This window comes from Mirounga leonina, unplaced genomic scaffold (assembly GCF_011800145.1).
Source record: "Mirounga leonina isolate KUSES-001 unplaced genomic scaffold, KU_Mleo_1.0 Mir_174, whole genome shotgun sequence".
Taxonomy (NCBI): domain Eukaryota; kingdom Metazoa; phylum Chordata; class Mammalia; order Carnivora; family Phocidae; genus Mirounga; species Mirounga leonina.
In genome coordinates, this window is record NW_023270451.1 from 29,579,294 (window position 1) to 29,606,581 (window position 27,288).

The following is a 27,288-nucleotide window of genomic DNA, read 5'->3' on the forward strand; positions in this document are numbered from 1 at the left end:
ATTTAGTTCTTCCTACCATAGAACACACATAGAATAGTTTTTAATATATTTACCCTCTGTCTGAATGGAGCTTCCGCTAATTATTTTTGTCCTTAATTGGGTGTGGGAAAACATTATTTGAGGGGCAAATGGAATTTCCTCCAGAAAGCAAAGTTTCTAGGATTTCAAATGGACATAGGATGAGTCTAAACAACTTGCCTGAGGAGATTTTAGGGGATATTTTGGGATATATATCACACATTTACTACACCATACTCTTTCATACTTTTTAATTATTTTAGGGTATTAAGAGAAAAGGCACAAGTAGAGATATTAAGTATCATCTTAATGGGATGGGCAATATCTGACTTATGTTTTTTTCCAGGAAAAGAGGCCCCTCTGAGTTCACGTATACTTACTAATAATTATTTTTTTTTAAGATTTTATTTATTTATTTTGAGAGAGGGAGAGAGCACAAACGAGGGTGAGGGGCAGAGGGAGAGGGAGAAGCAGGCTCCCCACTGAGCAGGGAGCCAGATGTGGGGCTTGATCCCAGGACCCTGGGATCATGACCTGAGCTGAAGGCAGAAGCTTAACCGACTGAGCCACCCAGGCGCCGCAAATCGTTATTATCGGTATTATTGCAAAGTCTTGTGCTAGACTCTAGATGGTGGGATTTAAGTTGGGTCTTTTAAACTTTGTAAGGTAGAAATAAAATAAAGTTGGAATAAAAGGCATTCTCTACCATTGAAAACCCATGGGCGAAGCAGAGAAAGCAGGAGAGCCCAGAGCCTTTATGATGCCCTTTTCCTCCTCCTCATGGTCATCCTTCTCATTACACCATGTATATCAGCATCCTGCTCGTCGTCAGGAACATTTCTGTGCTCAGCATTGTACAGAGACTTGCTCTGACCAGTGCTGCTTCAGTTAGCCTGAGGCTTGCACCGGCTGTGGAATTTCTTCCCAGTGCACAGCCAGTGGATGGTGAAGCCAGGAATCCACCCTGGGGATGTCTGATTCCCACCTGAGCATTTTATTTTATTGCCTCTCCATGGGCAGTATTTTGGGGAAAAGCATCAGACAAAAGCCAAAAGAGTTTATTCCACATGCAGAGAGAAGGGACACTAAGGGTTTTGAAAACGGAGCCCCGCAGTCAAGGTTCTGTTAAGGCAATATTAACTTAGCAACAGCACAGAGATTAAGTGTGCTAAGGTTATAAATCATTTGGAAAATGGCTCCAGGCTATAAACTTCGTGGGTTTCTCTCAGGATACACCTATAGTTTTATTACTGCTAATGTAATTCGGCTACCTTGGATCACACCAGCTTGTGTGCAGAGTTGCGATCATCATGTTAATAACGCCCAAAGTACAGTTCTCAGTGTCACACTTACACATCTGCACCGAAAATGGCAGTACCACTGTCCTGAACCTCACGGTGAATTTCTTGGAAAAGCCCTTTTCAACTTTAAATGCTAACCCGTTCCCCTAACCGGCTTCTCCTAACATTTTTATAGCCCTTTATCCCTTGATAATTTATGAAGTGTTTTAACATAGAAGATAGTATTTTTCATAGAAAAAAGAGACCTCAGTTTTCCTCCAAGCTGACTTTAATCTTAGATTCTCATCTATAAAAGTCGATTAGATGATCTCTGGGGCCTCTACACAGAAGAGACACTTTCCGTTGATAATGTAATTCATCACTGCCATTACGTGAACACACTTCTTTCTTAAAATAGCTTTTCATGTGTAATGTAATTGCTCCACACATTCAATAATCTCTTTAATTACCATGAATGGCTTCCAGTTCAGCTTTCTACCTGCTCTTTAATCTTGAGCAAGTTATTAACCTCTCCAGAGCCTTAACTTCCTCATTTATTGTTTTCATCTTGACTCCGATTTCTGATGGTGCTTCTAATCTTAGCTGACTATGATTCACTCTCCTCTGACACAGAGTCACATCTGGAAATGACAGTTGTTATCGTGGTTTCACAAGAGAAAAAAAGCCATAGAGGGTGGGAGCAAGTCATTTGCATGAATACAGGTTGAGGATGACCTGCGGTTTTCTATTCTTAGTTTACATTCTTTCCACTACCCTAAGCTAACTTGGTGGGATATAAGATGGCATGGCTCTATAACAGAGTATCTTGTGATAGTTTCTGAATCTGCTCAATTCAGAATTATGTCTAATCTAGCTTAAAATCTTCTCAAAGTAGTGTTGTTAATGAAATCATGTTGTTGTTGAGCAAGTATTGCGCTTCCACAGTGGATTAGATGGTTGGGTGCTGTGGTAGGCAGATGGTGGTTCCAGTGCCATATTCTGTCTTCCCGTGGGTAATGTCTGCCATGGGAGTATGACCAGTAAGTACAGGCTCCTGTAATACGGACAGAGCCACTATTGTGAGATTCAAGGACATTTATCTGTTTAAGAGTAAATTATCTATTTTATAGAGTTAATTACCTTTAATGACTTTCAAGTTGTCTCCTGCTCTCATGCCTGGTTAGAGAGACATGGAATGATTTTGTTGCAGAGATAGCTGATTATCTCTTATGTTGTAGAAGTATACTATACCCCAGAGGGATACCCTGGTAGGAATCAAGCAGTACTTCATACACTCTAGTCGTTTATTCACATGATCTCTTTTTATGTAATAACCTTTAACCAGTTGGTATGTTGCCAACAATCTCTGAATGGTGATAAGATCTTGCAATTACCTTGGAGACTTTATTTTTGGGGTGTGTCACGGTAGACAAAGAAGGACATGGGACCAAAACTTTCTCTACTATAAAAGCTTAATGAGTTCATGATTTCAAAATTACCTTCTGCATTAGAGAGTACAAAAGGAAGCCAGTGCAATTTCTTCAAGTTTGTTTTATTATCCAGGTATGAAAAAAGTAGGTTGGACCTCCAAAGTTCTCATCCAACTAGAGCCAGCTGGCCAAAACTAAGGTTATGGACATAACCTAAATCCTATATTTTGATTTTGTTTGGGGAAGTCAACTTTTTTGATGAACAATCACTAGTATTAATATGATATGCCATATACCTTTGAAACATATGCTGTTATAGGATTTGAGACTACAGAAAATATTTCCTGATATGACCATGTAACCACCTCGATCAAAAGCATGAGATTATAAAATTACCCATTTAATCCCTTTGAACTTTAAGAAATCATCAACATTTTAGAGGATGATTTGGATAAGCTATCTTATATTTAGTGTATTCTCAGAAAATAATATGGAACATGGCTAGATCTTAGCAATTTGGAATTTATCGAATCTTTGGAGAAGTGCTTTTGAACTGTGTATTTTAACGTTGGTGAATTTATCAATCATCAGTTTTAAAGCTATGAGGCGGTTGAGGTAGTTGTAGAAATGACTCACAAAATCACATCTAAATATATTGCAACAAAGCCATCAGTAACTACAGAATGTGAATGATAATGGAAAGAGTCTATAATTTCAAAGTTTGGGATCTGGAGCTAATGTTTTTGGAAATATGTGTCCGAGCCAGCCACTAATGGAGAGTCGGGTTTCACAGGCGGAGGAATTTCTGTGGTGAGTTACTAATTGTGCTGTTGGGCATGTTCCGTTTCCTTGTTAACTTGTTTGGTCAGTTTGCCCCACTCGCCTTGCTATTTATAACCTATTGCCCCTCTCTCATTGTTCCCTCCTGCTGCTTTGAAACAGCAGTCTACGCTTCCTCATTTACCAGTTGGTCCGCAACCCACGTTTCCTGACTTTTGCTCCCACCATTTCTTTGAGTCTGTTCATCCTACGGCAGCAATGGCTTCTGCTAAATCCAGTGGACACTGTTCATTATCCACTCCATCCCTGTGCTGCAACTGACACTGTTGATTACTCCCTTTTATCTCAGCCTCACTCCTCCTCTGGCTCCTTGCTTTTCCTCCCTTTCAAGCCATTCTTTCTCATTCTTCTTTGCATGGTCTGCCCATCCCCTCAAGTTTGTTTTGTTTTGTTTTGTTTTGTTTAAGGATTCCACTTTTGATCATTGTCTTTTTATACATTCTTCCTGAGCAAACTTACCCTCACCCAAAGCTTCAACTACTCACCCACTGGTAAATCTCAGTTTTATAGTCTCGCTCAGAACTCTTACGGGAGATCTGTGTCAGCATTTCAGACTGCCTCCCAGATATTTCTTGTATCACAAGAACCTCAAACTCAACAAGTCTAAAAATGGAACTCGTCAACTTCACCCTCTCATTCCAAAATGATTTCTCCTCTTATTGTTCTTATAATGTTGAATGGAGCTACCCGTCATTCAGACCTCAAACTCCAAATCTAGAAATCATCCAGATGGCTTTTCCCAGAGGCTTTATGTTCAACTGGTCACTGGGCCTACTCTCTTCTACCTCCTGAGTGTCTCCTGAATCCTTCCCATGCTCTTTATCACCATGATACTGTCTCATTGTCCTGCACATGACACTTTTCCTCAAGTCACCATGCTTTTGCTTTGTATACATTGTTTCCTTTGCCTAAAATCCACTCTTGCTCTCTATCACTTTTCTTTGGAAAGCATCCAATATCATCTCATCTTTAAATATTCAACTCCAATGTTGCTTTTTTTATGATGTGTTCCTTGGTCTCTTCCTCCGTCCTTCCCCAGTCCCACCTCGCACCCCTGTAGAATTAGGCAAGCCTTTATCTCATATTTCCTATCACCTTGCAGACTTGCCTTGAGCATTTTCCACATTGCCTGTCCATTCATTTATCAATCTCACTCACTCACTTTGTCCTTATTAGAAGACCCAGAATTTACAGTCACTCAACAAATGTACACCTGTCCAACACAAAGCATACAGTCTCATGCAGTCATGTGGATAGAGATATAATTTTCTTTTTTTCACCTGTAGCTCAACCTGTGTTCATAGCCAAGCTTCTGTTTCCACAGAAGGGTTAAAAATAAAATGATCTTGCCCTATTAAGGTGAACCTTGTTTATCATGAAAGCAAATCAAACTTATCACACCCATCCCCTTTTCCATCCTTCAGGTATAGGGGATGTGTGTATGTGATATTATGGCCTGAGAATGGGGGACCGGGTTGAGAATGGAAGTGAGTCTGATTTGCATAGTTTAGCCCTCACTCCTCTCTAACATTCACTGAGGCTTTGCCATTTCATTAATTCTTGAGCTTTGAGCTTTGAACTTTGGCCTCTGTCCCAAGACTTTTGCTGGAAAATATCCATGGCCTTACTTTGGTCTTTTGATATGCCCACCCTTTCTGGTTCTGTCAGCCATTATAGTAGCTCCTCTGGAATTCTGCCTTATTTTTCCCGTACCACATGCTGTTGTGGGGACACTGTACCCACATGTACCAGTGCCCTTCAGTCCAACTGCATGGACACTGCCCACTGTTGTTTCTAACTAATGTTCAGGGTCATGGATGAATATATGACAAATGTGTTGGAGGGGAATGTACTGAGCTCTTCTCAGAGATTCATTGCATCTGATCGAGTTTCCTAGTTCTCTTGTAATCCCCATACTTTTCTCTTCCTGGACCTGACCAACCAGTCTTATACCATTTCACAGTGTTGCCTACTGTGTGGTTCCTGCAATACACTTTAGTCCCTAAAGCCAAGACTCTTGATTCTTGATATGTAAAACCAATTTTCTGTAAATTGCTGCATTTTCACTCCTTCCCTCAGAAAACTTTACTCTCACAAAATCAAGGTTCTTTTAAATTAAACCTATGTTGGCTTTTGGAATTTTGTCTCTGCTATGACTTAAACTGTTTATTTTAGAACAAAAAACTAGGGGCACCTGGGTGGCTCAGTTGTTGGGCATCTGCCTTCAGCTCGGATCATGGTCCTAAGGTCCTGGGATTGAGCCCCAGATCGGGCTCCCTGCTCGGCCAGGAGTCTGCTTCTCCTTTTCCCACTCCCTCTGCTTGTGTTCCCTCTCTCGCTGTGTCTCTCTCTGTCAAATAAATGAAATCTTAAAAAAAAAAAAAAAAAGAACAAAAAACTGAGCAAAGTCTTCTTTGTTCTGGATAAATTTGTCCTTATCTGAAAGTAAGCCATTCCACTAGTTTTATAAGGAGAAAGCCTTGAGGCAACAAGAAAAGATAATGGGAAAAATAAACCTAATGTTAAATCTCTAAAATTTACCCTTCAACAAAAGTAGGGATGAATGGTATTTATTGTGCACTTGGTGTGTGCTGGGTGCTGGAGTATAAAGATGGAAACCAAATAGTCTTTGACCTCCACGTGCTGTCAAATGGTGAGAGGCACAGACAGATACACAGCTGGGAGTATGACGAGGTAGAAGTTAGGAAGGGCTGGGATGGAGACACAGACGCATTACAATTAGAGAATAGATGAGGGACTAGGAAAGACAACTCCCAAGGTATTAGGATTTATGTTTTCATTCTCACAGTTTCACATTAGAATCATTAGGAAGAAGTTTTTAAAATATTGATGCATGTGTGATATGACCCCTAAAGATTCTGATTTTAAAGTTTTGGGATGGGACTTCGGGGTAAGTACTTTTTAGGCCCTACCCCAGGTCATTTTATTATACAGTTAACACTGAGAACCATTTCAATATGGGAAATGTCTAAAGGTGCAGGAAAATTCAGGGCTACGTATCTGAAAAGAATAGTAGATCAGTTAAAAATAGTTAAGTCACCAACTTATGTGGCTGACAGAAATTATTTTTGATGAAATGTGACTATAAAACTTCTTTGATCCAAATACTCTGAAGAGTATAGAGAACATAATTTTACCAACTCTCATTATTGCTATGAAAAGAATGCTCCAAAAGCTGTCACCTGGTCCCAGTAAGTGACATCACTACCAGCAGACAAGCTAAAGGGGTCCAAGTCATTTCCACTTCTCCTTGTCCTCCAGTTTACATCCAAAGGACATTGTTGACCAATCCTGGAGGCTTTAACCTTCTAGCTATCCCTTGATTCCTCTCTTTTCCATAGCCACTGCTCTGCCCTAGTTCACATGCAATCACTTCCTTTCTGGTCACCGAGCCTTCAGTGGCCATGCATACCCATTCCATTCATCTCCCCTTCCTCAATCAGAGGTGTTTTTAAAAATACATGTATGTGTCATTGAATGATATTGAGTTGGTTTGGCTTTGGACAACAACAAGATAGGATGTAAATAAACACTCATTCATCCAAAAACTAAAAAAAAAAGTCATGGTTTAAAGTTTAAAAATAGAAAAAGTTAGATTCCTGGAGGTATCTCACAAGTCAGTATGGTGTTTAAGTTATGCTTAGACTAGAGCCTCAGGCAGAGAGGATATCTGAATGAGCTTTTATATTTTGTTAACTAGATCTAAGGGAAAAGTAAGCACAGTAAAAATAAAGCCAGTAGAGGCAAGGGAGAGCAAGGGGTCTGGCCACCCTTCTCCTTTTATAAAATTGTAGATGTATTTAGAATAAATAACTTAGCAAAGGACAAAAGAGTAACAAGGCTATGCTGAATTCTTTGCACATGTTATGAGTCAACATCACATGGGCTGGTCTGGGTGCTCCTTTAAACTCAGCTTCTGAAATCTTGCTTCCCTTCAAGGGCATCGTTGAGCATTGTTTTATTTCTCCTCTTATTTCCTGCCCTCAAATGAGGTTTGGCTGCACTTTGATGTTTTTACTTGTTAACTCTGACCACATGGTTTAAAGGAAATTTTAGAAACCTCTAGTCTGTCCCCAGTACGGTTGTTTCCATGAATATCACTCACTCACTATTATTTCTTGTTATTGGTGGTCCAAACAAATTGCCTGTAACAGATTTGTCTTTACTCCCTTATTTACTTTTCCAGCTATCCAGAGTAGTTTTGTTTTCCTTTAATAGTTTGTATATTGAGAGTTAATTATAATTTGACAAACTCCAGCACAGGGTGTTCATGGGCAATATGTATATCAACAGATTTTGGCCAAAATTTAAGTGCATTTCAGTCTGAATTGAATGGATCCTTTCATATTGACAGGGGGCTTTATGTCCCTTCCCCCAAAGAAGTATAACACTTAGTGTTGAATTGTTAATTCTTTAGACTCTTAGACGGTAAATAGTTGCCTCTGAAACCATGTTTGCTTTATCATTTTCAGTGTCTCATCTGCTTAAATCACCTTTACAAAAGAATTTTTATCTAAATCCCATCAAAGTATTATAAATAAAACAATTTAAATTATGAAAACTTTTTGTTGTAATAATAGTATGAACCTGTTACATCAATTTGGGCATTTTTTTTAGCTCTGTGTAGCATTCTTGGGTTTTTTTTAGCTCACTCCCTCCAAAAAACAGGGTAAGTTGAATTATAGGAACATTTTTCAAGCATGGGGCCAATTGAGCACAGAGTTTCCTTGTGCACAGAGCAGAGAAGTGGTCTTGCCCAACTACCTCTGAATAGAGTGTTGGTAGTGCAGCTTATTAATAGTACTATACACATTTATTTAGCACAGTAGAGCTTTGTTAAAATGAGATGTCCTAACTACATCATCCATCCATGATAGAATTTAAATTGCTCAAATTTAATGAATTGCTAAAATTCTGTTTAAAATCTAAACAAATTTTCTGTTTAAAATCTAAAGCATGTTTTAACTGTGTTGCTACCATGATTGAATAAAATATATTTGCAGAAAAACTTAAGTCGCATTGAAAGAAAAGGGTTTTTTAAATTAATAGAACTCCTTAAACAATTCTGGCTTTTGGCAATTTATAATTAAAGTCCATATTTTATTGTATTTCTTGTCTGAATTCACCACTAAAAATTAAGTCTAGGAAATAAGATGGTATGTCACTTTTATAGAAATAGCACAGAATTAAGTGAAAATAATAAAAGAGTAAGCATAACACAAAGCATTCATTTTCATGCCCAATAAGAAATTTTCTGTAACACTTTCTTTAGTGATTGGGTCATCTTTGAGTTAAAAAGGAAAATTTTACTTTTAACAGTTTTATTGTTTTCATGAGCATTTCCTAGATATGTTTTTTGCTATTTTAAAATTTTTTTATTGAAGTGTTGTTGACATACCATGTTATATTAGTTTCAGGTGTACAACATAGTGATTTGACAACTCTGTACACTACACAGCGTTTACCACGATAAGTGTAGTTACCCTCTGTCACCATACAATGTTATTGCAATATTATTGACTATATTCCCTATGCTGTGCTTTTCATTCCTGTGATTTATTTATAACTGGAAGTTTGTACCTCTGAATTCCCTTCACCTATTTCACCCATCCCTCTCCCTTCTGGCAACCACTAATTTGTTCTCTGTATTTATGATAATATTTCTGGTTTTTGTGTGTTTTATTTTTTAGATTCCACATTTAAGTGAAATCTTATGATATTTGCCTTTTCATTTTGTTGATAGTTTCCTTTGCTGTGCAGAAGCTTTTTAGTTTGATGTAGTCCCAATTGTTCATTTTTGCTTTTTTTTCCCCTTGCCTGAAGAGACATATCCAGAAAAATGTTGCTAAGGCTGATGTCCAAGAGATTACCGCCTGTGATTTCCTTTAGGAATATAATGGTTTCAGGTCTTACATATAGGTCTTTGATCTATTTTGAGTGCAGTTTTGTGTATGGCGTAAGAAAGTAGTCCAGTTTTACTCTTTTGCATGCAGCTGTCCAGTTTTCCCAACACGTTGAAGAGACTGTCTTTTCCCCAATGCATATTCTTGCCCTTTTGTCATAGACTAATAGACTGTGTAAGCATGGGTTTATTTCTGGGCTCTCTGTTCTGTTCTATGTGTCTATTTTTGCACCTGCACCATGCTATTTTGATTACTGTAGCTTTGTAGTAAATCTTGAAATCATGGATTGTGATACCTCCAGCTTTGTTCTTTTTGCTATTTTAAAAGTATAAACTGAGGTCTTTCAGTAATGGTGAAGAATATTTTCTACAACTGAATTTACCTGTGAGCTGATACTGCACATAAAAACTCCCAACCCAAGATAATGTCATAGAAAATATTTGGGGATCCATGGAATACTGTAAAATTCTACATTAAATAATTATGTTAGTCAAATTATTATCTACATTTCTCTTCTAAACACATTTTACCAAGCTTCCATAATGTACTACAGAAGCTAATAAAATTTAGTGTGATTTTATATAATCTCTTTGAAGTCGATGAAAGGTCACTTATATGGAGAACATAAACATCTGTTGGACAATTATATAAGTGCAGAGAAAGTCAGTAGTGAAAGTTACTAACAAGTGAGAAATCTAGAGATCTAATCTTCTGATCTGCTTCCTATATTTCGCTGTAATGTAAATATTAGAAGTTTGCTTTCTCAGACCCACTGAGAAAAGAATCAGTGGCAAAATCTCATGGAATAAGATAGGGAAGAAATCAGAGCTGAGAGCCCACGTGTATTTAGCAGAGTAGCGTGTTTTGCTGCACTGGGTAATTAGATGTTGCAGATTCTCTGCAAATGCCTGCCAGTTGCACTGTGCTCAAGACCACCAGCAGGGATTCTCAGTTGAATGCTAGAATCATCTGGGGAGTGTTCAAAAAACAGGGCTGCCCAGAACATACCTGAGAGTCCCTAAGGGTAGTGCTCAGTTTTCTGTATTTTTAAAAATCACCTTCCTACGCCACCACCTGATCCTAATGCACGGTGATAGGCATTGACTAATCGTTGGGGACCATTTGTTTTCACTCTTTGTAATTGCTGACCTGGGCATAGTATTCAATTGATTCCAAATGTGAGTCTCATATTCAGATGCCCAGATGTAGAAAAGAAATGAGAAACAACAGCAGTGTACCATTCTTTTAAAAACGGAAAAGAAATGCCCCTTGATAGATTCTAGAGTGAGAAGAGTTGCAAGGCATAGTCTTTTTTTATTTTACTTCTTATAAAGACTCGAATTGCTAAAATGTGTATTTTATTCTCAAAGAGGAATATGGAATAAGTGCATAAGGAACCTGGGGGTGGGGTGAGGGGTCAGAGAATCTCCCCCAGGCCTGTGTGATTCAAATTTGGGCCCCCAGGGCCTGGAAGAGAGCCCATTTTAGGCAATCGGTAAACTATTTGTGAATAAAGAAATGACTCTGGGCTGGAAATGTTTTATCATCAGAGAAAAGAGCCATTCTGTCTGTGGATGCCTGGGTGCTCTTTTATTTTGCTGTTATTAATTGATGTGCTCTTTTAAACATTGCAGACACAAGGTCCTATAGCTGGTAAGTTGCAGCCTGGGTCTGTCTCCTTCACACTTAACCACTGCGCTAACCACCTCTCCAAGACGGACTGCACACAGTTTGTGTGGAACTTGTTTTGAAAGCAAGTGTAGTGCAAATACATTATTAGCATTGGTTGTCTACATGTCAATCTCTCCTTGCTAGCTTTCTCTTATTCTTCTCTCTATTCCCAACATCTAGCTCATCATAGGCACCTAATATATGTGACATTAAAAAAAAAAAAAAGAAAAAAGCTATTAGATAAAAATTGAAGGCTCTCTTTCTACATATACATGCCTCTCTCCACCTGTTAAAACTGTATATCTTTAAAAATCTTTCTTTGCAAACACAGAAACAGAGCTTATGTTTCTGCTTCCACTTAAATGGAACTATACTATTCGTGGCTTTATTTTATTCTTGATGGTATACCTTGAATGATTTTCTGTGTCGGCATTTAAACACTTTTCTCAGGTTTTAGGCATTAAAGAACAGTCTGCAGTCTCCATATAACAACATTTACACAGCCATCACCCTACTGATGGACATTTGTGGGGTTTTTGTTTTGTTTCTTTGTTTTTGTAAACCATGTTTGAATACCTCCGTAGCATAGAGTCCTAGAAATTGAATTTCCTGATCCTAAAAGCACATGTAATTTTTTGATACGATACCAAACTTCCCTCAGAAAAGGACTGTGTATCAGTTTATACAACCCAAATAGACTGTGATAATGCCCATTCCTACTCCCCCACCAAGACTAGGCACCATTAAATTTTTCTTTCTTTCATTAAAACCACATTTAATGGAGAAAATGATATTTTATTATTAGTTTAAATTTTATCTATATCTTCTGAACACTGTACCCAAGTCTAAAATATATAATATTTTAATCTAAATGGCAGCTAATATAATCTACTGATTTTAGAATATATCGAACTGTCATTCTATTTTTATTTTTATAAATCTCTATGTTAAAATACAACTTTGCTATTAAGTATCTGTTTTTTCTCTGTATCATAAATATATATACTATTATCCTATTATAGAACATTTAATGTCTTCCCAATGCCTCACTAATATAATTATATAGCAATAAAAACCCTTGTACATATGGTTTCTTCCTAATCTTTATGAATAATTTATTAAAATGAATTCCAGATAGTATTATTACTGGGTCATATGTCTTAATTCTTTTTATGGCTTTTGATAAGATTCATTAAATTGCTTTACAAAAGCATTAGATCAATTTTTATAATCATCAAGAGCACGTTACTGTAACAGATTCTTTATTACCTTTCTGAAATATGGTAAAATTATTATTTTAAATTTAGGTAACATACAAGTTTACTTTCGTAAATTGTAATTAGTGGATATACCCAAAGAATGGTGAGATACATACTTATATTTTCCATGTTTAAAAAATGGTTACTTTATAATGCTAACTGAAAACAACAGGATACAGAATGAGGTATAAGTACGTAAAATTATATATACCTCAACAATAGATAACTTTCTTTTTTTTTTTTAAATATCTTTTTGTTTTTTCCTAATACTAACAGTGAGTATTACAACAGGGCTAAATGTCCTCCATGTATTTCAGGGTCAAAAGATCTGTCCTTTTCTTTTAGGAAATTTACCAATGGTGTGGTTCCTCGTGCAACAAATATGAGCGTCTGAAGGCAAGCCAGGTTGCCATTGGCATTCGGGACAACGAAAGAAAAGGAAGATCTCAACTAATTGTGGTGGAAGAAGGAAGTGAGCCATCAGAGCTCAGAAAGGTATTGTGACTTGTGTTGTTTTTTAAAGGTTGATCACTGTAAGTGGGGTGTGTGTGTATGTGTGTGTGTGTGTCTGTTAGTTTTTTGTTTTTTGTTTTTTTAATTTTTTTTTTATTTATTTGCAAAAGAGAGAATGAGAGACAGAGAGCATGAGAGGGAGGAGGGTCAGAGAGAGAAGCAGACTCCCTGCTGAGCAGGTAGCCTGATGTGGGACTCGATCCCGGGACTCCAAGATCATGACCTGAGCCGAAGGCAGTAGCTTAACCAACTGAGCCACCCAGGCGCCCTGTGTCTGTTAGTTTTAACAAATTCTCTAATACTGGGCCTAGGCTAAGATTCGGTAAGAGGAAACATCAAGGTTATCTATGTCATGATATAGAGAAAATAGAAGGTCATGACTCTTTTCTTTCACCACTGGTATGACTCTGACTTCATCTTCTGTTGTATAGGCGGACAGATGGGTAACACTTTGACATTGAATATAAGAATATATTTTGGAAGGCAAATAATAGTTTTTTCATGTGGGATTCTGAATATATATTTCTTTAATGCCATGATATTCTTCAATTTTAGCATTCATTATTTTATTAAAAGGATGAAATAAAATTTTATTCCATGAGAACAAATATACCAATATTTTAAATATTTCAATCATTTTAAACTAAGAATTCTTGGTAAGACCCTTACGATTTTAGTATAGTTGTTAAATTAATTTGAAAATTATCTCCATGGCTCTTTATACCTTTGTTATTTACTTAACAATGATAGCAGCCTTGGACATTTAGTTGTGACCAGTTTTTCCCCTTTAAGAAAACTGCAGCGAGTGCCTCAATATATATATTTTTTATTTTCCCTTAAGATTATGAGTCAAGGGTGTAATCATATTCAGGTGTCTTGATACATGTTGGTACTTTGACTCCCGTATGTTCATTCCACAATATTTATTGAACTCCTATGGTATATCAGGCCCTAAATGTTTGTACCAATGTTTATTCCCTCATGACTTCGCAGAACCCTGTCAAAATTTACTGTTGTAATAATACCATTCTGAATCTTCCTGCATTTAATAGTAGCAGGTGGTGTCTCTGTGAGTTTTCGTTTCTTGGGATAGTACACATTTTCCTCAATGACTTTCGCTATCTGCACTCAAGTTTTTCTAAACACTCTCTCATATAAACGTGTTTTTAATAATTTTGATTTAGAGTGATTTCATGCATTAGAGTTACTTGATGTAGTGATAGCCTCAGTAGCCCAGTGATCAAAAATTATATGGGATAATTTTATTGTCATAATGTCTTTAAACTTAATTTTTTTTAATAACCACCAAACACATGTTAGTGTGTTAGACTTTCATGTTAGTGATGTTTTAGAAATGACTTTTATTCAGTGGGAAAATGTTCATGGTCAAATGCTAAGAGAAAAGGCAGGATATAAAATTTTATATACAATAATATCTTAATATAAGTTTATATGTAGGAATATAGGTATATATTTGTATATACATATATATCTGGGAAGAAATAGGCTGAAATATTACAATATTACCAATATTGTCTTTGACTCTTGAGATATGGGTCCTTGTTATTTTTTTCTTTATTTGTCCTTGCATTTTCAAAATGTATTATAATAGATGTATATTCCTTTTATTATTATTTTTTATTTTTTCATGTGCTTTCCTTTTATAATCAGGAAAAAAAGGCCAACTTAAAAAAACAAAGTAAAATTAGGGATTAACTCAGTTTCCAATAGTCATAATAACATCGCTAATAAATTAGACTTTGAAAACTATTCAAAACAATTTCTTGAACTTTTAATATTCTTTCAAGGCCTCTGTCCTAGAGATATAATCACTGTTTAAGTCTTGCAGATTTCATATTTGGAAGCAAAAATCTGTAAATAAGATATATTTCTAATTGATTGTATGTCTTGTTTCAATAACTATGCTTTGCTAAGAGTGGACCCAGGACTCGTCCTGGTGGAGTAGTGAAGGGGGTGCTCTGTTAACTATCAGACTAGCTTCTCCTCTGTCATCTTGGGTCCCAAGTAAGTCCCTTAACCTCTGTTGTCTCTGGTTCCTCATTTGTAAAGTGCAGGGTTAGACAGAGTGGCTTCTATGGTCCCTTTAGTTTCCAATGATCTGTGATCCCACCTTGCCTTTTAAGCAGTTTCTGTGTTTACCAAATCGTCTGAACTCTGTACCAGGAAGTGAAGCCACAGGCTGAGGGCCTAACCTGTGCGTGTATACGTTTGCTTGCTTATTGGATTTCATTTAGAGTTTTGAGGGCAAAAAAGGTTAAGCAGTAAATTAATACATTAATTAATACATTACACTGTGAAAGTTAAAAAGAAAATGCAAACCTGAAGAGAAAAATTGTAAAAATATAACTTCAATTTTAAAATATTAGTGATAGGGATAAGGGACATAATCCTTAATGTAAAATGTGATGTTTATGTGTTAGGGGATTTTCATTTTTTGTTTTTTAAAACATTCTAGAAAACACCTACTGTGCTTTCTTTTCAGTGCATTCAATGTATACTGTATTATATTTGACAACTCTCATTTACACAATGAATTTTCATTTTTCTTTCTTTTAAAAAGCATTTGCTGGGCTCTTTGTTTTCACAAATGTTGTTTTGTAGCCTGATTAAATAATTGTTTAAATAGTTGTTTGATGAATTAATTATGCACCTATAATAAACTAGTTTGACTTTCTAGGCTTAGTATTATACCCATAATGATAGAATTCAAAGAGGTCATGAACTTGTTTGGGAAAAATTTACTTTATTTTCACTAACCTCTTAATTAAAATTTTCTCCAGTTGTGAATGTATTTGACAAACCAGTAGCATGAGCAGCATCTGTGACTTTTCAGATCACATTATAGTTATTGTAGATAACTTTAAAATATTATTTGTGTTCATCACTTCTTGGTAATTATGATAGCTATTAGACCTGCTGTTCAATAATATTATATAATGAGTAAATGAAGAAGCTCATATATTACTTTATCACATTTAGAAAATACATTTTGATAGCTATATTCCAATATAATAGGTTTCCATTATAATACTTTGTATCTTATTTTATGCATTTAGAAAGTATTTTTCTTAGAAGGGGCCCATAGCCTTCGGAAATTATCCCAAGTGGTTAATATTACACGCACACAAAAGGTTTCTTTGTTGAAGACAATGGAATGTCATTTCTTTTTCTGAGACTCTAATGGAACTATTGATATTGCTAGAGAAGGATTCCAAAAATCTAAAACTCTCTCAAAATATCTTTTAAAACTGTCCTTTTAAGTGATTCATTTTTAATAAGACTCTTTTAAAGTTATTTATCTTCAAAAACTTTGGAAGTCTCTATATGAAGGTAAGTAATAACTTAAAATCAAGGACTTGCTGTAACTAAATTGATGTAACTAACTAATAGCTTAAAATATTAACTAATAACTTAGTTGATGTAACTAATAGCTTAAAATCAAGGACTTCATGTAACTAAACCAGGTCCATGATGCTATTATCATTACTCCATATTTGATGCAGAATATTCAGAGTGTGTCTTTCTAACACGTCAAAGTCCTCAACACTATAAATAGTGAAAAGTACTTTTTCTGAGAGTTTTTTTTTTTTTAAGAATTCATCTTTATTTCTGGGTATTTCAGCTATCTGTTCATGCTATTATAGTCATACCATTTTAACATGGCTTATCTCTAGGATGATCATAAATTTATCCTTCAAACCAAAGCACTTTGGAGAGTAATAGGGGGGCACTAACCAGACAGGATTAGGAGACAACATGTATTAACAAGACTGTCTGGGGAAATAGGGTGTATGTTCAGCCTCTTACCTGTTATCGTGAGCACTTTTAAAAACTCATGTGCCTAAATATGAAAATTATCCTGTACATGGAACTAACTAAGGCCTGTAACCAAAGTCACATTTTACCCTGTGCGTGTTTTTTCTTCACTGTAAACGTATTTACCAGGAAAAGCTGCACATAAATTATGTAAAGCTTTTTCTTACTCTTTCTTCTTTTATTTAAAATAAACAGTCTGTGAATGTGAAGGAACCTTAAATATGTCACTAACCCTAAGGTTCCAGACTTTCTTCATTGGTCCAATTCATCCTCTAAACATTAGGAGGGAAGCTAAAAAAGTGCCCTGAGGAAAAATTGCTAAAGTCAATAATTTATCTGTTTTATAGACTTCCAGTTTTTAAAAAAGAACATCTGGAGGATATCAACAAGAGAATGCAGAAGGGGCAAGTTTTTTGAAATGATACCAAAAATCAAGTAATTTTTCTAATCCAGAAAGACTCTTTTCAATATAATTTAATGAACTTATGAAGTCTACAATAATTGTAAATGCTTGTGGTGGAATACTGGCAGTAAAAATATAGGGAGATTGTAAGCAACTACTATATTGCTGAATTGTTAGCCTTTCTCACTTTTATAAAAACACGAAGGCCCCCTGGAAAGTCATGCACAATCATTGTTTTGGATTCTGGACAAAAAGAAAGGAAATTGGAAGGAAAGTTGGAATATCATGTTCCATCTCAATTAATAAGTGTTTATTGAGCACTGGGTTGGTTCCCAGTGAAGCTCAGAAACTGCTTATTTTATCATCTGATTGAGATAAGCACACTCTAGATCAAGACAGAGTCAGAAAGTGGGAGCAGATGGTGAGGATCCGCAAACACCAGAAAGCATAGCTGGGTACCACCATTATTGAAAGCTTTCTCACGATAAAATTCATGTATTTTAGACTGTATGATAATAGCATATAGGCTAGATCTTGTATTCATCTTATTATAAGTCATAATTGACAGCTTGAAAATAAAATAATCCTTTCAGTCATTCTCTTGGCAAGTTGATTGGATATGTACGACGTGCCCATCTGGATATCTTGTAAGTAAAATCTAGAGTTGAATAGTGCAGATATTTTTTAAATTATTCTTTGAGATGTCTATCTAGGCTACGAGTAAAATTTTAGTCATATTTTCCCAGAGTATTTTGCCAAATAAAATTTATATGTTGGAGCACCTGGATGGCTGGCTCAGTGGGTTAAACGTCTGCCTTCAGCTCAGGTCGTGATCCCAGGGTTCTGGGATGGAGCCCATATCAGGCTCCCTGCTAAGCGGGGGAGCCTGCTTCTCCTTCTCCCTCTGCCCCTCCCCCTGCTTGTGCTCTCTTTTTCTCTCTCTCCCTCAAATAAATAATAAATAAAAATCCTTAATAAAAAAATAAATTAAATAAAATTTATATGTTATCATTGCCGTGCTAAGTTCCTTGAGGGAAGGAAGTAGAAGTACACTGCCTTTATGTCTATCTCACCTTTACAGCTCTCATTGCTCATTCATATTTGGATAATTGATGCAATTAACTGTGAACTATAGGGTACCAGAAACCCATTATATTTGTTTTTCTGTTTTCTAGAGGATAGTAGGACCTCGTAAAGTATCTTTACTATTTTTTAGATAACAGTGTTGGTGAAGATTTAAAAAAAGCCACACTATTGATGGCTTTAAAATCAACTGTATTTATATAAGAGCAGTTGGTATTTAGATAAGGACAATTCATATATTTTGCTAGTCTTCTGTCTGCAGGCAGATAGTTACAACTAACCTTTTGGAAAGTCGTAACTGAATCTTGGGCTTGTTTATATTTACTGCAATACTTTCCCACGGATTAGGCTGCATGTACTTCAAGTGAAAGCATGCAGCACAGTAAGAAATAAGTAACTGGGTCTAAAACTTTTCATTTTGTGATAAAATGCATGTTCCTCGGAGCTGTAGTTGGATAGTCTTATCTGTAGAATCCTTCCTCGCAGGTCAGGTAACCTCCCCATTTTGTGTCCAGCAACCACAAAAACCCACTTCTCTCACTGCTTAGCACACAACACTGCTGTCCACTGGCCTTGACCATTTTGCTTGGCTGTTCCCCACAGCCCTGGTGCTGCCCCTTCTCATCACTAGATGAAAAGTGAACATGCCCCATGAACTCCAGGGAACTACACAAGTATAGAGCTTTATTTTTGAAATCACCTAATATATTTGTCTTACTCTTCCCCCAACATCAAAAGGCTGTGCACATTACTAATGCTTCCCAAGTTCTAATACAATTTAAATTTACAGAAAAGTCAAACCAGAAGTGATTTTGAACATTAAATAACCTAAGCATTGGAATATTCATACCTCAACATGTAAAGTAAGATTAAGAAAGAAAAAAATTGGAATTTGGAAATTTAGAATTCTGCCAACATTCCTTAAAGTTTCTTTCTGGAAATGTTTGTTTAATAGCATAATCTTGGGTATTTGGATTTACATGAGATTGCATTTTAACCTTTTAACTTAAATATTATTGTATACTTAAATCAAGCATGACCATTTTGAACATGATTCTATAGAGAGTGGGAGAAACTATTTCCTGGGGATGATCTTTGATTAGATAAATCAATTCCCATTTATCTTTGTAGAATATCAAATGAACCTTAGAAGTTCCAAAAATAGAATGGGGAGCTGTTTTGAAAATCCCCCTCATGACCATTTTGGAACAATGAGTATACAGTATTTTTTTAAAGTGTCTAAAAATTTATGGAAAAGTAATACAAGAATAAAAATCACATTGCCTTTTAGCATCTGGAAACAAACATGGGTATTTTAGCGCCTTATATGTAAGACCTAAGGTTGTTTTGTAGGTTTGGCTAGGGTCCCGATCTCAGGGTCCTGGTATCAAGCCCCACATCAGGCTCCACGCTGGGTGGAGCTATTAATAGCCACAGACACACACACATACAAATCACTCAGTAAACTATTTTCTGTTGCCTTCTTATTGATTTCATTGTTAGTCACAACTCTGTACTTTGTAAGGGCAGAAATTTGAGTAGCTTGAGATATTAATTTTGTCAATAGACACATTAAACACTTTGACACTAAGAGACAAAGATTTTGTCAGAGAAAACACTTCTCCTGTGTGCTGTCCAAGCAGCTTTAGCTTCCTTGTTTATCCCTCCTTTATTTTCCAGGGTCTTTTTGTAAATTCTTGGGAAATTGAACAATGTCTTAAACATTTTGTAATTTCCCAGTCTTGGAGCATGGTGTCTGGTACATAGGTGCTCATTAGTATTTGTTGTCTGAAATAACATTATTATGAGAGCCATGTAGAAAGAGGAGGTCCATTTATGGGCTTTCGCATTCAAAGATTTTTAAGTTAAAAGGTTTCAAAATATTTGTCACTCTCTCTAGTTTAGTCCTGCCTAGAGAGAAAGTATCAGAGGACCAGAAAATAGAAATCTTTCCTTTTCTTCTATTGCATTATAATTAAATCATTTTCTCCATTTTTCTTTACAGCCATGATACTTAGTACGTACTCAAAATCCAAAGAATTATAGTGACAAGTAGCACATGCTGCAGGGTTATAATGCTTTAAAGAACACTGTGGTTGCTATAGCTCTCTCACTCTCTCTCTCTCTTTTTTTTTAGTATAGCTAATTTTATCTACCATTTACTGATAGTTCACTATGTCCCAGGCACTATTCAAGGCACCATTCATTGTTGTCATTTATTTTAATGAATCTTTTATTTGGATTTCTAGTATTTAATTCACGTACTCATTTTGTTCCTTGCCAGTTCATCCAGCGGGGAAAGTTGAAATATTCTCTTTTTTAAAGATTTATTTATTTATTTGAGTGAGAGAGAGAGAGAGAGAGAGAGTGAGCCCTCACGCATGCGTGCATGAGTTGGGGGAGGGGCAGAGGGAGAATCTCAAGCTAACTCCCCAGAGCGTGGAGCCTGATGTGGGGCTTGATACCAGGACCCTGAGATCGGGACCCGAGCCAAAACCCAATAATTGGATGCTCAACTGTCTGAGCCACCCAGGCATTCCAGGAAGTTGAAATATTCTGAACAAAGATAAGAAAGATAGTAACAGTATAGTTAACCATATGCTGCAATATAATATTTCAAATAATTTTCCACTTTATCACACCAAAGTTCAACATGAAGACTTGCGACCTTACTGATCAGGTGTCACTTTTATTTAATGAACCCAAATTGATAACACTTGGCAGTCATTTCTAAATGAGGCAATTTTTCCTTTAGTTTATGGCTGAAGTGAGGGAATAGTGTGGTAAGACGTATAAATAAGATAGTACAATTCTAGGACAGATGGACTATATAGAAGAATAGATCTTTGTCCCCACAAGGTCCATATTGGAATTAACTAAATCAATTATTAAACTAGAATATTAAATATTAACTATTTAAGATTTATAAATTTAATTTAAATATTAAACTAGAATGGCAGGTTTCATTTTAATTTTATATTATTCCTCATGTTTGTTATAATATTAGTGATACTATGTAATAAAAAAATTAACAAGAGTATATTTCAGCAATTTTAGGACAATTTCATCTTATCCTGATATATATATGTGCATATGTATACACGTATATGTAATCTGTCTAAATATGCATATACATATTTATCTATAAAAAGGGATTTTAAAGTGACTTTCTCAGGAAAGCATGGTTTGTTCAGGTAAATAAAGTATATTTTCAGGGGAAAGCAAGAGGCAATCCTCAGTTCTGGGAATAACACTCTACTAATCAGGAAAAAAGTACTAACATACTGTTAAAAAATATTAAAATATTTTAAGTACCTGCACGCAAACAAACAAGAGCCATGCAAATATACAGGGAAATGAAGTCCTCTGCCATGCATAGTGGATAAATTAAATATCAATGCTCAATTTCAATGAATGCTGGCAACTAAAAAGCAAACCCAAACTGAATATAGATTTTAATGAAGTCTGACAGAGTGCATGTCGACAAGACTAATAGGTTAATCAAAAGCCATCTCAAAGCAAGCAGCAGATGCACTACAGTTAAGTGTCAGTTGCTGTGGTATTTATTCCCTGTCGTGGAGCTCTGTTGCTATGTGATGACTTAATTTCTCTCATCTTGCTGTTCTGCAGGGGTAAAGGCAAGTGGCTCGCTGGCGGGCTGAATTTTCTGTGTGTTCTTTAATCTCTCTAGTTGCACTTTCTTTATATCATACAAGTACTTCTGATCATTAACCCAGAAATTCCATCATCTAAGAAAAAATCTGTGATGGTTTTTTTGTTTTTGTTTTTGTTTTTGCTGTAGAGGAGGTAACAACAGCCACCATCATGGCAAATATCCAGTGCCTGCCTTGTGACTGGCATTCTTCTATGGGCTTTACAAGAATGAGCTCATTTCATTCTTACCACAACCCCAGGAAGTGGATACGTCTGTTATCCCCTGTCTTGGTTTGTGTTCCTCCAAAAGCCAACTCTATACAAGGACTTGGGGGCAGGCGATTATTTGGAAGATGGTCCTGGAAACAGCAAGTAGGAGTAAAGTGAGGCAATACTTTATAAATAAGTAGTTTACAGCTATGGGGCACTGGGGTTTAGTCCCAGAGGAACCCTATGAAAACTATGGAACACCCTTCAGAGTCAGCCCACAAGTGGTTGAGGTTGCTACAGGATTTAGCCAATAATTTCCCATCCTTCATTAGTTGAAGGTTGCTCCTTGGGTGTTAACTCCCCAGAATTCCAGCCTTCCTTGTGTGTGGATATAGTACAGCTCGGTGGCCAGATAATGCCATCAGACAAAGAGCAAGAGGCTTTGACCTTTAAGAAATTATCTATAGATGACCTCTCAGGTAGACCAGGGTGGGATGGGCAGAGCACCAAATGGGATCTCTATACCCTTACTTTATGGATGAAGGAAGTAAGTCATGGAGAGCCTGCCTAACTTGCCCAAGGGAGTGTGGGAATGGGAGAGTGGCAACTCACCAGGCAGTCTTCATTACAGAGCAACCATCTTGAACATACGGAGAGATGGGAATCCCATCTGCTGGGAAGTTATTTTAGAACTTCCAAAATCATGCCACATGCTTCTGACAATCATACCTATTTTATGTATTCCATATCATAATACCTTTAGTAACATACGTTTGTACTCAGTAGCTTGGCTTGTCCCTTTGTTTCATATCTCTTACTGTCAGCATAAAATCTTTCGTCCTTACTATGGAAGGTAATACAGGGTAATTGGGGCAGACATTTTCTTGGAAGGAAAATACATTTTTTAATGTGAGTATAAAAACTATGGAAATACTTTTCAAGCACCTCAGAGTATATGAAAGCCTTTTTGAGTTTGCTTGGTTAAATTTTGGTATGGGGAAATTTTCTGAATTATGTCGATGGAGAGGAAGTTTTCACAACTCTCTTACCATAAAACTTGGCTTAACCCAGTTAAAGGGAATATATAAATCAGGTTTATTTACCTCTCTCTAAAGGGATAGAAGGAAATAAAATGAAATAAATTTGTGTAAATACGTGCATATGTGTATGTGGTGATAAGGGACAATGAGAAAATACTCCTAGAGGTTTGTTTAGCTCATGTTCTCACAGTAGGGGTGCTCTGTGTAGGTCTTTGTCTTCTTGTTGCCTCAAAAGAAGAATCTGGAGAAGAAAGGCAGTTTCTTCTTCTCCGTTCCTCCCCTCACCCAACCAATAGTAGTTTTCCCTCTGGTAATCTCCAAAGTTGGTGAAAATAGGCAGTAAGTGATGAGGGGAGAAGCCTAAAGGCATTATGATAGAGAGCCAATCTTGAGAGAAGGGTGATCCTCTCTGGATAAGATACACTCTTTATACATCTCTGAGTTTGAGAATCCCTGCAGGCTATTTTCATGTATTTAGGGTTGAAAACAAATGGAATGTGTCCTGCCACTTCTACCGCTTGTCCATGAGTGTAATAGCTGGTGGATCATGTTAGACTTCCTCACTAAATTTGGAAGCAACCTGAGAATCTTTCCCTGTGGGCTGCTCTAGCAACCTCCAGCATTTAGCAAGGATAGGCAAAACCTATTTAGCATCCCTGCACTGAAAGTCAGCTCACTGAGGACAGGGGCCACGGCTAACTTATTAATCATCATAGCCCCAGCTCTTTCCTATGGTGCTGATATAGCACAGACACTTCATACATCAACCTTACTGATAAATAAACTGTAACTGCTGTGTGCTGACTCACCAAGATAAGGTCATGTGTACAGCACTAAATGGGGAGATAGGATTGAAACACATGGGAAGCCAAGAGAATCTGCTTTATAACCAAGGACCAGTGTCATCCTACATACCTCAAATGTGGAGAAACTTCAAAGAAGAGAAGAGAGTACTTCCTTTTCAGCATTATTATGCCCTTGCTGATACACAGGAGACTATTCTTCAGGTTTTGCTTGAAGAGGGACATTTAGATCTGTCTTCAACTTGTAGTTTTAAGTCTAAAATATAAGACTTTAAGGGTACATGGTCAAGACATAGAGACTACTTAGTGGCATCATTAGATCGAGATGTAAACAAGTAATAAGTGAATAAGTAAATATAAGCCCACAGGGAGGTGTGTGGCAAGAAGTTCAGTGGTAAAATCATCATGCAAAGAATCAGAGTGGTGATTGGCAAGGTCATACCAAAGAGAGAGAATGACCCTTTGAGCAAGACAAGTTTCATTCAATGTATATAAGGGTGGAAAAAGGATGAGACCTGACTTTTGTGGAGTTCTCACGATGTGCCAGGTATAGTGACAGTCACTTCACATACATTATTTCACTTAATCATCCTGATGATTGTGAATGGCATTAATTATTAGACCATTTTAAGTGTGGAAACAAAGTCACAGAGTCACCCAGTAGTGGGTCCATCCAGCTCAGAGTGCCAGATTCTACCAAATGAGGATTGTCAAGAAGAAAGGTGTGATGGTCATTGTGAAACATACTAATTAGAAACTCCAGAGGCAAACAACGGGAGTGACTATTCAAGTACTAATCAGGTAGAAGTGTCCAAACGAGTTTGCGGTCTTACCAAAAAAAAAAAAAAAAAAAGATTTCCAGAAAGAGCAGATGGGCTAAAATCTTTACCTGAGATTTGCTCTGGGGTAGCCTCCGGACTGCCAGGCCATGACCATTTGTCCAGGGAAGGGTTCCCTGAGAAGCTATTTGAACATCAGAAATGCTTGGCAGACCTGCCTTAATGGTTGAGATGGATGAACCAGGTTAACAAAGCTGATGCCACTAAAAACTTGAATATATCACAGAACCAGGCCCAGAGGGCTTTGAAATTACACCGTACCAGGGCTTCAATCAGAATTTTGGGCTCACATTCAGACTTTAGTAGTCATTATCATAACTCCCCAGATGGTTCTAATATGTAGCCAGTTAAGATAACTGCTCTGATTTAATAACTTGGCATTCTGGCTTATGTATTTCAATAATTTGTGAGTTAGCTTTTTCCATGTTATAGTATCTTGTAAGTTAGCTTTCCATTGTATAGTAACTTGTCAATTTGCTCTCCATATTATAATCACTTAGGAGTTGACTTTCTTGTGAGTTGGACCCTCTAAACCTAATCTCTAATATGGTGATGTTACTGTCACACTGAGGATCAGACCTGCATCATGGTGAGTTTTCCAAGGTCACAGCGTTCCCTGAGTCCTCTAGAGCTACACTGTCAAATACAGCATTGTCAGACACAGATGGCTACTTAAATTAATTAAAATTAAAAATCCAGTTACCTGGTTACACTAGCCACGTTTCAGGTGCTCAGTACTTGGAGATAGCTAATGACTACCATGTTGGACAGGACAAGTATGAAATATTTTATTTACAGAAGATTCTATTGGACAGTCCTAGCCCAGATTATTAAATAACCAAACCTCTCTTGCAGACTCGTCATTCACTTTATCCTTTTATCCAAACATGTACTTCACATGCTTTCTCTCAGTCTAGAATGACTTTACCCGCTATTTGATATATTAAATTACCCTTTTTATTTGATCCATCAGTAACAGGATAGAAGCATTTCAGAGGCAGGAGAGCACACGCTGAGATCAGGAGAGCAAATGTTGGAAGATTAGGTGGAGCTAGCTAAACGGGGTCACAGCTTTTCTCAGAATTGCCTGTAATCTTATATCTCTGTATGTCTTTCCTATTATCAAATATTTGTCTGACCTAAGCCATAAAATTCCTGGAAGCAAGAATATATACCATAACAAGGCTGTATTTCGCCTTTATAATTTTTATCTATTCACCATATGTTAACGATGGACTGATTTTTTTTTTTTCCAGTTAGGGAAAGGAAATAAGACAGGTGAATTTCTAGGTAATTAAAGTGTTAGCTCTGAGGACCCGAGAGCTTCCTTTGCTTTTTTTTTTTTTTTTTTAAGATTTTATTTATTTATTTGACAGAGAGAGAATGAGAGAGAGAGAACACATGAGAGGGGATAGGGTCAGAGGACGAAGCAGACTCCCCCCCCGAGCAGGGAGCCCGATGCGGGACTCGATCCGGGGACTCCGGGATCATGACCTGAGCCGAAGGCAGTCGCTTAACCAACTGAGCCACCCAGGCGCCCTCCTTTGCTTTTTTAGTGAGACCAGAGATAGCCATGCATACTAATGTGATGACATAAGAAGACTGTGAGGTCTCCCTTGCTGTGGGGAGCACTGCAGTAGGAGCTGGGAAGCCTGGGGTTTGCGTCCTTGCTTTTACTCTTTATAGGACTTGGACCTCTGGCACAACTCCTAACTTCTCTCATCATCAATTTCCTGATCTGTCAAGGCAAAATCACAGTTGAGAAACATATAAGACCCTCTATGTTAAATCCTCTGGGGACTTGTCACCAGCTTGGAACATTTTCATCCTGAGTGATCTGGAGTCTTGAGTTAAGTATTGTCCTTCCTCCAGAGCACATATTATCCTTTCTTTTCCTACTCTTCACTCCAAATACTTACTGCAAATTGTCCAAACATCCTAACTTTTCTGTAGAAAGTTAAAATAGAGAAAGCGTGTCTTGAGGGAGCAAATCATAAATGTTGGAATTTCATATTCCAAATAGGTGGGGCTGGCTAAAAGATTCAACATAAATAAATAAAGGCTGGTGCAAATGTGAAAACTAAGTAAAGATTGTGAAGAGCAACTTTTTTCTTAACTTCCTGGTCCTTCTTTCTAAAACAAATTTACACATAGGCCCATTTATGTTTTAAAAGAAAAAGTCACAACGGGTCATTGAGAGAAAACACAGGACTCTAAGGATAGTCTTGACCCATGTCATGAGGACCCAGAAAATCTGAAGCTGTGGGACTGTGAATCTAAAGCAAGTTGGTGTATTTGCTGTAATGATTTAATATAAATATCTTCTGAATTATTTTGAATTGAACGCCCGTTGAAGGCAAAGAGTGAACAGCACAACAGAAGGTCTACTTTGGCATAGAACAAAATTTTATTTCCACAAATTTCCAGCCTCTCTAATGTACTTAGAGTAGTGTCTTAAGTTGTTAAACATTTCCATTATGTTAC

General features: G+C 36.8%; 1 protein-coding gene across 1 annotated transcript in view; it reads left to right on the top strand.

The window, feature by feature from the left end:
* SCIN (scinderin) overlaps positions 1-27,288 on the top strand; it is an 81,328-nt gene that overhangs the window by 11,506 nt on the left and 42,534 nt on the right. Inside the window, exon 4 of the mRNA XM_035020653.1 lies at positions 12,768-12,917. Within this exon, the coding sequence (XP_034876544.1) occupies positions 12,768-12,917 (150 nt within the window). The remainder of the gene's footprint in view (positions 1-12,767; positions 12,918-27,288) is intronic.